This window comes from Meleagris gallopavo, chromosome 1 (genome assembly GCF_000146605.3).
Source record: "Meleagris gallopavo isolate NT-WF06-2002-E0010 breed Aviagen turkey brand Nicholas breeding stock chromosome 1, Turkey_5.1, whole genome shotgun sequence".
Taxonomy (NCBI): Eukaryota; Metazoa; Chordata; class Aves; order Galliformes; family Phasianidae; genus Meleagris; species Meleagris gallopavo.
Genome location: NC_015011.2, coordinates 182,640,629 through 182,654,044, shown reverse-complemented (window position 1 = coordinate 182,654,044; position 13,416 = coordinate 182,640,629). Strand labels below are relative to the sequence as shown.

At 39.7% G+C, this 13,416-nt stretch overlaps 1 protein-coding gene across 1 annotated transcript in view; it reads left to right on the top strand.

Annotated features, from left to right (window-relative positions):
- Nucleotides 1-13,416, top strand: part of EMSY (EMSY transcriptional repressor, BRCA2 interacting) — a 92,166-nt gene that overhangs the window by 61,293 nt on the left and 17,457 nt on the right. Inside the window, exons 2-4 of the mRNA XM_010706207.2 lie at nucleotides 4,060-4,319; nucleotides 8,818-9,094; nucleotides 11,342-11,656. Coding sequence (XP_010704509.1) covers nucleotides 4,060-4,319; nucleotides 8,818-9,094; nucleotides 11,342-11,656 — 852 coding nt within the window. The remainder of the gene's footprint in view (nucleotides 1-4,059; nucleotides 4,320-8,817; nucleotides 9,095-11,341; nucleotides 11,657-13,416) is intronic.

The window sequence follows — 13,416 nt, the reverse complement described above, 5'->3', positions numbered from 1 at the left end:
AAGAGCAGTAGATGTAATCTACCTTGATTTAGAAAGGCATTTGATACTGTCTCCCACGACATCCTTATAACAAAGCTGAGGAAGTGTGGGATAGACGAGTGGACAGTGAGGTGGGTTGAGAACTGGCTGACTGGCAGAGCGCAGAGGGTCGTTGTTGGTGGTGCAGAGTCTGGCTGGAGACCTGTAACCAGTGGTATCCCCCAGGGGTCTGTGCTGGGTCCGGTCTTGTTCAACATCTTGATCAATGACCTTGATGAGGGGATAGTGGCCACCCTCAGCAAGTTTGCTGATGATACGAAGTTGGGAGGATTGGCTGACACGCCTGAAGGCTGTGCTGCCATTCAGTGAGACCTGGACAGGCTGGAGAGCTGGGCAGTAAGAAACCGGATGAGGTTCAACAAAAGCAAGTGTAGGGTCTTACACCTAGGAAGGAATAATTGCATGAACCAATACAGGCTGGGGGATGAGCTGCTGGAGAGGAGCTCTGCAGAGAGAGGGACCTGGGCGTCCTCCCCCTCTACTCTGCCCTGGTAAGGCCTCATCTGGAGTACCGTGTCCAGTTCTGGGCTCCCCAGTACAAAAAAGACAGGGATCTCTTGGAAAGAGTCCAGCGGAGGGCCACAAAGATGGTGAAGGGCCTGGAGCATCTCCCCTATGAAGAAAGGCTGAGTGAACTGGGTCTGTTTAGCCTTGAGAAAAGACGACTGAGAGGGGACCTGATCCAGGTTTATAAATATCTGAGGTGTGGCGGCCATAGCGGTGAGGCCAGTCTCTTTTCAGTGGTACGTGGAGACAGGACGAGGGGAAACGGACATAAACTGCAGCATAGGAAGTTTCGCACGAATGTGCGTAAGAACTTCTTCACGGTGAGGGTGACGGAGCACTGGAACAGGCTGCCCAGGGAGGTTGTGGAGTCTCCTTCTCTGGAGATATTCAAGTCTCGCATGGACGCCTACCTGTGCGACCTGGTGTAGGGAACCTGCTTTGGCAGGGGGGTTGGTCTCGATGATCTCTAGAGGTCCCTTCCAACCCCTACAATTCTGTGATTCTGTGATTCTATGATTTCAGTTAGAGAGCTGCTGTGCTTGTCCTCACTTGATCTGAACTAGCCTTGCATTGCTTAAGAATTTGGCTTTTGGCATACTGTGTTCAAATAATAGTAGCTTGAGAGAATGCAGAGATTTCTAAGGCGTAACTCAATGGTTGAACAAATTACAGCATTTACTATGTCTAGTAATTTTGTGATTCATTTGGTAGCAAATTTTTTGTGAAGCACGCATACCTAAGCAACTTTGGAAATCTCATTGGATATGAGATTGCAACAGGCATCCATCTTCATGTATTTAAATTGGAAATGCAGCACATGATGAATAGAAGTCATTCTTCATGTTGTTTTGGTGTGTTTTTTGTTCTTGTTTAATAAATAAGCTAGTTCCAAAAGCAAAGTAAGTCCTCATAAACATGTCCAAACCATCCAAGCTTGTTTTTATGTGAAATTAAAAGTGCTTTATTCTGATTTTATTTGAATTTTGCTGCCTACCAAAAGGCAGATGACAAATTGAGATTAATAAAGAAGTAGTTCAGAAGTGTTGTTTGCTATTTGTATTGTTGTTATGGATAACTAACATTTTGAAAATTGATCTTAATGCAGTATGTACACGTTTGTGTAACATCTGCTAGCCAAAAGCAACAAATTGTACATAAATGCAATGTTACCTGCAAACAGTCATCTGTATTGATTGTATCAACCTACAAAACCCATTAAGTTTTTTCTTTTTCAATTTTTCTGATTCATTGCGCTCATCACTCAGTTTTAGTTTAAAGATTGAGGGGGAAAATGTTCTTAACCTCTTATATATTTAGTTTAGACTTACTGAATTATTACATGATAATGAGTATAAAACCAGTCTAGACACACAGTAGAGAGATGATAGGTTCTCATTTTTATTCCAACCATTCTTAGTTTTTTTTTTTTTTCCTCCCTTGTCACTTGCTTTATTTTGTTCTGTCTTTTAAAGGAATTGTCCATCCTTCAGAGTGTGTTGCATCAGTCACAGCAGTTTTAACAAACTTGAATAAGAGTAAACTTGGGCGGGCTGAGTTATAGTCCTGCCTCTGTCACTGATCTGTTGTGACCTCACCCAAGTCACATCCTGATTGAGCCATTAACTCCTGTGTTCTCTGCTGCCTTGCTTGTCATGTGTGAGTTACAGTCGAGCTGCATTACTTCTGAGCTAAGTGCTTCTGGAACACTTGGCAGAAGTACAGCTTCTAGCATGAAATTACAGGAATAACATTCTTACAAAACCCCAGCAGTGAAAATGAGAAATGAAATGAGCTATACATAAGAAGAGATAATATTCAGCTAGTTCAATCTGTTTGGTCTTTTGTTATTGTTTTGTGAAAGAGGGTGGATAAAAATACATTTTTATCTTCAGTATTTCTTTGTAATGCATGAAGGTAACAGTTGTGTCCTAACATGCAGGCTGCATGTGTTGTGGTTTTTTTTTTTTTGTTTAATTGAGATGAGTGCTTCTCTCATCTCCTGAATCTCCTGCCCACTTTCAGTGTGATCGATGACTTTGCATTCATTACAAGTTTACAAAGTGTACTTTGTGTCGTACTTAGAGCCTGTTGCTAAAAGATATTCATGATATTCTAGGGATGGGGTTCATCTCTAGGCTTGTTCAGGACCATAAAGGAAATTGTTTTGAGCCTTTACTTGTAGATCAACGCTTAATCATGGTGTTCCAATGTGCTAAGGCTAATCTTTGAAGCTGCAAGCTTTTCTCTAGGTCAGTTTCCCATTTGTGTGTGGGGGCAACCATCAGCCTTCTGCATGACTCTGATGTGTACCTGCCAATGAATTGGTTATGGGCTAATACAGAATGCCATCTTTTGGAAACCATTTGCTATGCCACTTAGGCATTTTCTTTTCCATGTTAATTCCTGCATCCTTACTTTTTGAATGCCTTAATGTTTAGTTGTTAGATTGAGTGTAGTTGGATCCTGACCCTAATTAGAGATTGTCTGTCAACCACGTTTCCTTGTGTTACCAGCAAGAAGGCTTTTTGCTATGACACTGTTTGCTGGCTATAAGGCACAGGCATACAATGCAAGATCTTCAGTCTTGTTCTGTAGAGGAGCATCAAGTCCTCCCTGTATAATTTTTACTGAATTTGTTTATCCCTGGCTATTTTGGTAAACATGCATGTTACCTAGTAACTAAGAATTTACAAGGTAGTTAAACTGTGTCTTTCTGCAATGCATATCAGTTTATGAACCTCTTGCCTACTTAGGAAAGTTTCGTATGTATTTATGATCCCTTGATCATGCTGTAGAATGAAATATCTCTTGCTCAGTTGAATATTGCAGTAATTTGTTTCTACTTGTGCAGTCGGCAATTGTGGGGATGAATGAAATTCTTTGAGGCTAGACTTGTTTTCTTTAATTGAATGCTAGGTGATGCCTTACTATTGCACAAAATGCACCAGACTTAAACTTGCAAAGTGAGGTTTAAGGATGTTATGAATGAAAGTGGAACATGAGATGCTATATTGATGTGAAAAGGGGAAAGGTACTGTAACAAAAAGCATGTTGTAACAAAAAGAGCGTGCAGAGGTTGAAATCAGGAAAGTCTACAGGAGGATAAACTTCAGCTTTCCAGTAAACAACCAACAACAGCAGTGTAGTGTGAAGTTTTAAACTGATGCTATCCTAACTCTCATGTACGTGCAGTCACACTGGACAGACTTCTAGAGATAGAATGAAACTCCAGCACTTACTCTGCATTCTTTCTACATCTTAAATGGAGTGAAGCAGCCAAGCAAGGTTTTGAGGGTTTTGTTTCTTTGTTTTCTGGCACTGTAAGTGTGGTCTTCATTAAGGACATAACACATCATAGATGTTAGTTGTGACCATAAGATTTAATTTATTCTCTGTTTCCTTTTCTTTTATTTGAAAATGTGTGCAAGACTCAGCAAGTTTGAAGTGTTCTGGAAAGCACTGAGAGCCCCAAGTTGGGGAAAATGTTAATTTAGAAAAACACTTCTCTTCCAGGTGTCAGCTGCTCAGATGATGATGAAAAGCCCCGCAAAAGACGGCGAACTAATTCTTCCAGTTCTTCCCCTGTTCTCCTGAAAGAAGTCCCGAAGGCAGTGACTCCTGTCACTAAAACTATCACAGTGCCTGTAAGTGGCAGCCCCAAGATGAGTAATATAATGCAGAGCATTGCCAACTCCTTACCGCCACATATGTCGCCAGTGAAAATAACCTTCACTAAGCCCTCAACACAGACAACAAACACAACAACACAGAAGGTATGTGGGGGAAGCTGCCAAATGTTACTTTATTTTGGTTTTATCAGTGAATAAGATGTGATGTTTGACTCTTCCTTTCTGTGAACTGTCTAGCTGTTTGGTTGTTGTTTTTTTTAAGGATTATGCTTGGGATAAGGTAATCCTTCTTTAAAACAAAGAGAAAACCAAACTCGTGTATGAATTTAGTTCACCTGTGTGTGAAAGGACCTGGATTGACGGCTGTGGAGACTGAAGCCCTCTTTTTATCCACAGAACAGGTACAGCACAGGCAGCGGGAGTGCAAGCTTCCCCCAGACTGCCCCACCAATGTGCCTCAACCCTGACCTGAAGGGACCACTTCTAGGGATGAGAGGGGATTCAGTCTCCATGCTCATTCAATTCTTGGCCTCTCTGGTGAGACTGCCAACAAGGTTGCCAGTTAGTACCATTTGTGGTGTTGGGTTTTGTGATATGGACACTGATCCACTGAGAACTGGATCACATAGGCCACTGAACAGCCTTCAGATGGTAACAACTATTGGTCAAAGGTAATCTTTCTTATTTCTATTTTCCTTACTTATAATTATTCTTTGCAGTAGTAGATTTCCAGGAGAGGTGGCCTGGACTTTCCCTTGGCATGCCTTTTGTCTAGAGACTACGTTCCGGGGGTCTATAAGGCTTGCCACTGGAGCTGATGGAAGACTGGGGAGGGCTTTGTTTTCCTTTTAGTTCTAGTGTGCAGTTTCTCATTCTACATGAGCAGCATTGTGGTGATCAGATCAGTTTCATCATCTCAGCTGAGTATGCCCAGGTTCTGTGAGAATGCAGCATGTGAAGGCTTACCCATTTTGAAACTTTTTATTGGACTCAGATTTTATGTGGCTGTTCTATTGCATGACTACTTTCCCATGCTTAACGGTGCATTTCAGATCTGTCTGCTATTTTGTCCTTAAGGTTTAAAAAAGATTAATGTTTCAGACCAAGTTAACTCTTGGTGCAGTTATTAATTAAAGTAGACTTGTGAGAGAGGCAAAAAAAAGAATTTGGCCTTGGTACTGACAGACTGGTTATAGGCTGGCTACTAACGAGCATTTATTTTTTCCAACTGTGAGAATTTGACACTTGAACTCAAACCTTCACATGGGATAGTCTTGTTAATTGTTTTATTACTCTGGGTTAGCAGAGTTCCCATGTCCTGGTTTTGAAAACTTTAAAAACAAGGACAATTTAACTGAAGTAACATGCAATAAAGAACTTGCTTTCTGACCTTTTTCCATTTCCAAGGTCTTTGTTTTCATTTGATTTACTGTTCTTTGACAGCATCCTTAATCAGTCTTCACCTCAGAAAGACATGCATAGAAATCTGTGAGTGAGCATACATCATTAAACGGAACATCCTGCATTTGCTGCAGCAAACACACAACTAGTTTAGAACCTGAGTAACCTACCTAGCCTGCTGCTCTTTTTAGGCTCACCTTTTGTGCAGGAAGATTTTTCTTTGCCCTGACTACCTATAGTGTTACATATGCATGGTAGTTAAAGCTGGAGTGTACTAAACCTGCAAAAGAAAAAGAAAGGACTGTCAGTGGAGTCTTTTCTGCAGATGTGCTTTTGCTTCATTCAGATTGGGAAATTCTAGGTCTTAGTTTGCACATTGTGACTCTTGCTAGACTGCAGCTATGGGAAAATCATTTGTTTCATCAGATGGTGGTGGTTTTTGTGTCTGAACTTGTCACACTGCCCTCTTTCGTTGGATTTAGGTATACTGAGATACGTCGCCGGATAAATTTGGTGGGAGAAATCCCTCTGTGTAGTTTTAAATTAAATGACAGACTTGTTAGACTCAAATTGGAACTGCACCGTTTTAAACAAGTGCAGCTGGGTATGAGTGAAGTTCTTGGATATGAATGAAATTTTTAGTTTCTACACGCCAGCTTTCAGAATTGTTTTGACATCTCAGTGGGTTGGAGAAAGACTTGCCGTAACAACTAATAATGTCACAGCTCCAATTTCTGGCTTCTCTTCCTGTAATAAAATCCTCTGTCTAGGACACAGAAGGAATCTAGCTTCAGCTTCTGGCAGTTTGGTTCATTCATTTCTTCGGGAACTAGATTTTGGTGTTTCTCAGAATAGGGCTGATAGGACTAAATACAGTAAATGTAAGGAATTTATATCTTACTATTACAAAAGCAAAAAAAACAACTTACTCTTGGTCACTAGTCAGTCTTTCTGCTGTGGAAAGATGTGGTGCAGTTCTGGTGACAAGTTAACATGCAATCACAGGATATCCTGAGTTGGAAGAGACTCACAAGGATCACTGAGTCCATCTCCTGGCTCCACCCAAAACCCAAACCCTGTGTCCCTGAGCTCTGGCAGCTCGAGGCCACAGCCTCTGTCCTGGTCAGCCTGTTCCATGCCCACCACCCTCTGCAGAACTTTTTCCCCACACCCAGCCTGATCTTTCCCTGGCGCATCTCCATGCCATTGAATGTTTGGACACGTGAAAATATAGTATTTCAAAAACATAATTGTTGTGATTTAAGTTTCAAAATTTGTAATTTTTTTTTTTTAATTCAGAAAAAGAAAATTCTTGTTATATTTCATGCAGGAAGATCACTAATCATCATTGCATTTCTTCTCCCAGAATTAACACAGCAGAACATAGAGATCCAAACCTGCTTAGTCACAGGACAGCAAGTTGATTCTGAGCTGTAATACTTGACAAGACTTTTTCCCCTGCATGATTAAACAAAGTCCTATTATGTAATAACCTCGAACTGATGGTTTTATCTCTTGCTTTGATTGAAGAACAGCACTGTTCAGGAGTTGTGATTACATCCAGATGCATCCTGCATGTTTGTACTTAGCTGAGATGCTTAAGATGCCCTGTTGCACTAGGAATTATGTAGGAAGTTTAATATGAATAATCTTCCTTCATAATCTGCAACTTGTCGTGTGTGCTCCTAAATTAGTTATCCTATATGGAATGGAGCTGGCCCTAATATTCAAAAACTACTAGTGCCATCTGATAATTAAACTCTGATCATACCTTAGGGTCTTTTCACATGCAAGATTAGTACCAAAATTGGGCTTATGTAGTGTTCAGTATGTGTATTTGGCCACAGCCCAGGAGCAGTTTCAGAAGAGTGTTTTGATTAAATTGCACTTAGAAGGCAAAAATAAGGGTGGCACAGCAAAAACGTTCTTCTTGGAATAAGAAATAAGGAGGCGAAGCAGTGGGTATGGGAAATTTATGCTTTGGGTGGTGATGAGGTGTGGTAAATATGCTGTCATTGGTGAAGGTAGTAAACTTTTGTTTTTCCTCGTGTCAAAATGTTTAAAAACTGAGTTAAGTAGCGGGGATCATAAAAGTAGTGAGGAGTAGAAAGGAGAGGCAGAGGCAACCATGGTGGTGAAATCTGCTGTCTTGATTCCATCCATTCCATCAATTCAGAGCAAGATTTCAGTAGCGTTGGGAAGTAGTATAAGACCTTCAATTTGTTCTGGCCAAGATTTTATTTCCTCCTGATGTACCTCTTTTCTATTTGATTTTGTTCAATGAAATCGTGACTAAGTTTTAAATTTCTAGATTTGTAATAAATGATGTGGGGGTGATTTATTGAAACCATTTCTTGACGTTCCTGCATGGCAAACTGAATGCGTTGTATTTCTGTCCTGTGTGTTTCTATTTCAACTGTGTGTTTGTAAATACAAGGAGGTAGGAGTAAACAGAATAACACAAACCTCCTTACATAAGTAGTTCCCATGTTAAAAAGAGATGGGCAGTTTTCTAGGTCAGTTGCATAAGGACAGACCTCTTTCTATGTATATCAATGTCAAATCAGAGCATAGGCTTGTAAGTGAAGATCATACTAGGAGTAATGCCTATTGTCTTCAGACAAATGGTTTTCAGGCAGATATGAAAGAATTTATTGTTACTGAGGACTCTAATTAAAACAAATTGTTTCTGAACCTAGAACAGGTTTTCCACTGATGAAATATTGATTGCTTACATCCTTGTGGATCAAAAATATTTCCCATTACTGACTCAGCAGCTGTTAGTTGTTGAAGAGAAAAAGACATTTCTTTATTCTCTTCATTGCCATTTCTTGATATTTGTGCTAGATTAGGGAGAATGGTGTTTAAAACATACTTAACTCCCTGCTGTTTTGTTCAAAATGGGCTTCAGGCTTCCTGGCTTGGTTAACAGAACTGAGCTCTTAATTCCTCCTGTCTGTTTGCCTTCAAACCAGCAATTGCTATCTAATTAAAGTAGCATTATCTCTTAAAAAAAAAAATAAAATAAAAATCTTCTAAGGAAATGTTTATAACTGTCTTTTCAAACTAAGGGAAACTTTTAATTGCCAGCAAATGTGATTCACACTCTTAAATGGTCTTGATAAACGTGTATCCAGAACTAAATGCTCTTACACCAATATGTTACTGAAGTTTTATGCTCTTTGTAAGTGCAAAGAACACATGAATTTCTTCTTTCTTTCTTTTTTTTTCCTCCTTTCAGGTGATAATAGTAACCACATCTCCAAGCTCAACTTTTGTACCCAACATCCTTTCCAAGTCCCACAACTATGCAGCAGTTACGAAACTCGTTCCAACATCAGTCATCGCATCAACTACTCAGAAACAACCGGTGGTTATCACTGCTTCTCAGTCCTCTCTGGTCAGCAGTAGCACCAGCAGCAGTAGCTGTTCCACTCCCTCCTGTACTGCAAGTACAATTGCTGTGACTGCTGTGGTATCATCAACGCCATCTGTGGTCATGTCAACGGTAGCACAAGGTATAGTGAAAACGTTGTATGTTTAAGAGCTTTTTTGCTGATAAGTTAGGCATTGCTTTGAGAACAGCTTAGAGATGAGGTTTATGTTTACATATGCTGAGTTCAAAAGAGGAGTTTTTAAAAAACAAACACTACAGTGATGAAACTAATCTAAGATACTACAGAGGAATTCTTGCTGGGCACAGCTCTTTTCCTTCTTCAATCACTGATGTGTAAATTCAGTTATTAAAGAGAATCTGATGAGGCAGTGTGGCAAAGCTTTTAGTTCGGAGGAAAAAAAAATTTCTTTTGGCATTAAAACATTGCCCCAGAATGAGTATTTTCAGAGAGCTCTGTCTGATTCACAAAGAATGGGTGTTTCCAGTATCATTTGAATACCATGTTGATTGCTTCTCTTAATGCTTTCACAGAAAGATGCAGAGTTCTCACCAAGTAAATTAAGCTTATGCTTGACATACTCAGTATTGTAATACTTCTGAAGTATTAAAAATATTCTAAAAAAGGCTTATACATTTTATCTTCATGTTTTATTGACAGCTTAACTTTCAGGTCCTTAATCTTAAGATCTGAGTGAGCCTGAATTTAAAACACCTGAGTTGCTGGTTTCTCTTTCCAGCTATGCCTGCTAGCATGATTGATTCAACTCTGTGCCCATTGGCTGTCTCTTTGGATGGGAAGGTGTGAGTGACTGGGAGGACCTCAGTGACCACCACTTGCCTGACAGTGACAATTGTTGCGTAGTGTTTTTCTTGGTCTATATTTTTCCATTCTATTTTTCATTCCACAAAAAGTTGCTGAGCCAAATCAAGGCCATACTGCTTCCATTAATCAAGTCCTTAAGGTACATCAGTAATCTACAGCACGCAAAAGCTTACAGCAGTGTTTCATATTGAACTGTGGATTTTTAATTGGATTTGATCTTGGAAGTGGCAGCTACAATTCAAAAGTAACTGATGCAGGTTAAAAATTCAATATAATTACTAAAGATACTGATGAAATGTTGTGACAAACTGATAATGGCTCCCACCATGGAGAAATGAAATCAGTAAACGAGAAGAGCTGACCGAGAAAAGGGAGAAGCTGATAGGTCATGCAGTCAGAAAAGGGTTGCTTATTTAGATTGTCAGAATTGTAGGTTGCTCTGACTGTTAGTGTTATTGCTGTCTATAACTGTAGAGGAAAAGTAAGAGAGGAGATTAAAGCCTACCACTTTAGCACGGACTTGGTTAAAAAATGCCAGTTTAAGACATGGACTTTGTCTTTCTCAACTCTTCTTGAAGGGTGGATAACAGCAGTACAAGGGGAAATGGTTTGAAGTTGAAGGAGGGAAGATTTAGGTTGGACGTCAGGGGGAAGTTCTTTACAGAGAGATTGGTGAGGTGCTGGAACAGCTGCCCAGAGAGGCTGTGGATGCCCCGTCCATCCCCGGAGGTGTTCAAGGCCAGGTTGGATGGAGCCCTGGGCAGCCTGGTGTAGCATTAAATGTGGAGGTTGGTGGCTCTGCCTGTGGTGGGAGGTTAGAGATTTCATGATCCTTGAGATCCCTTCCAACCCTGGCCATTCTGTGATTCTTTTTTGGTGCTTGATGTACAGTGCAGAATTTGAGGTAAAGCCCAAATTTGCTGGAAACCTTCTGACAGCTCTGCCAGCTGTGCAAGGAAGTAACCTAAATGCTTATGTATTCAAAAGATTTTTTTTTATCTGACTGCACCACTTTATTACTTGTAAGATTGTTTAACCTTTCATCAGAAAAAAAACATGTTCCATAGTTTTCTAAATCACATACCATTACTTGATTCATTTTTGTAAGACAATTTTTTGTTCACTAATGGATACTGCCTTAGAATGATGGATTTGACATTTGTCATTCCCATGTTCTAGCTTGTTGCAGTCTTGATTTTTATTCACTATAAATGTTTTGCTTTATTGAAGATTAAAGATCTGGCTTTGAAAAGATTCATAAAGATATTTGTACTACAAAAGGTGCAGGAAATAGGCTAGAATTGTGGTCTTCATGTTATCTACCTAAAGATATTCTACTGTCACATTGAAAGCCTGTATAAAGCTCCCTTGACACTGAACAGAGCATTTCTGGCACAAGTACTATTTTTTTTTTTTTAACCATTCTGTATTTATTTGCACCCTTCGGTAGTAAAGGCAGTTTAAGTGAAAGAGTATATATATAAAGAAATCATACTTTTCTTTCACATTACCCTGCTAAATCTCAAACCATTTACTCTTTTGCAGGCGTATCCACATCGGCGATTAAAGTAGCCTCTACCAGACTACCATCCCCAAAAGGTTTGGTTGGGAATCCAACGCAGATCTTAGCACAGTTCCCCAAACAGCATCAGCAGTCTCCCAAGCAGCAACTGCACCAAATGCAACAGGCCCAGCAACAGCAGCCACAGCAGCAGCAACAGCAGCAACAGCCACAGCAGCAACAACAGCAGCAGCCACAGCAACAACAGCTGGCACAGTCTTCTGTAGCTCAACAGCAGCCCCAGCAATCTCAGTTTCCACCTGGCATCAAGCCCACCATTCAGATCAAACAGGAATCAGGTAGTTGGAGTTAATCTTGAGTTATATTGCCAACTGTGATCTACCCCCAAACCTCAAGAAAGTAGGGGCCGGATTCTATCCCAAACGTAGAGAGGGAGCTGTGAAGGCGTAGCTGCGTAAGGACAGTATTTCAAAATTAAATAATAGAGAAGGATGATATTATGTTGTCAGCTAACAGTAATTGAAGAATTTGATTCTGTCATTCTTGTTTGGTTCAGGTATTGTAGACCATACTTTAGGATTAAGTATTTTATCATTAGACATTGAAAGGTATGTAATTATCTTGAAAAATAACTTAGTTGAAACATGAAGACGCCGATTTTCTGAAGATCCAAGAGCTGTTCAGCTGTATCAACTGAAGGAAAAAAAAAGTTAATCCATGTTTCAATTCTTTTCTGTGGTCCAGAAATTGAAATCTATTTTTGAGTTACTTGTTACAGCAAAAATACAATTAGATCTGAGTCTGGGAGTTGATCTTAATTCTCTTTGTAATGTTGACTCATTCAGTTGACTTTGGGCAAGTTGCATAATCTTTCTTCCTTGGCTTTACTCTACTGTAAAATAAGAAGTAATACTTGCAAAGTTAGCAAATTCTAAAACAAAAAGTGCTATAAAAGTGCAAAGTATTTTTAAATCCATGTTTTATATTAATAATGTGATTGGTAAAATTGTTTGTACTGTTTAGTTTAAAAAAAAAAATTAAAACAGGCTATGGAATGAAGAAACAAACAAACCTACCCCTGTCCTTTAATAAACTTCTTGGATTACACCACCACTGCCTAGGAAAAAGTGCCCTGTAATGAAGACAAATAGGACACCTCCATCCTCCAATTATTAAACAATGCTTCATCAATAAGAGCTTCACTCTGTGCCTTTACCATGGTTTTGGACTCAGAGTGCTTTTTAGTTTAAATTTCTTTGGAAATGCCATTTGATTCTCAACCTATTCTCTCTGGCAGATGGGAGCTGATTTTCATGAAGGCTTGGCTTTTTATCCAGTGTTGTGTCTGGATGATTCAAAGGCTTCAGTTTTTCTTTTCTGATTTGGAGCTTATGTACTCTGTACTGTGGTTATAGTCAATGCAGAAGAAGCAAACATCTCTGGAGGATGTTTCATGGCCTGAAAATTGCTCACCTGCAAACCTTTGTGTACAAATACAAATGCCTACGTTTGGGTGGGATTAATTCAGGCTGAGTGTTTCGTAGCATTTAACCAACACAGTGGAATCTCAACACAGAACTTGACCACCTGAGAAACATGCAGCCTGGATAACTTTTGAGCTTACAGCAGTGACCTTTTGGTTTGCAACTGAGAAGTGAATCTCGAACATCTCCCATCCCTCTACGATAACTGAATGAAAGTGAGCAAAATCATTGCCATAATGAGGTGTCCCCATCCTTGCTACTTCTACTCTGAGTTTGTTTCACTCCAGTTCTTCTTAATGTCAAGATAACCAATAACCCAAGAGATGATACTTTACTTAAAGCAACCTTCTGTAGCCAGAGTTACAATTAGTTCCTTACACCCAGCCGAACTGATTGTGCAGGAAGCTTTTTTATGTGTTCACAAGGATGGAATTCAAGTGGGCTGTTTAAAACCTTAAAACTTAACAGACTAAATTTATGGATTACTACTTCCTTTTTAGATGCTTCACTGTACATGAAACAATTTGGTATTGGTTGTAACCTGTTGGCCTGGGAAATGTGTTCTAGTTTTTGAGTCATGAACCTGAAAAGATTAAAACTCAATGAAATAAATC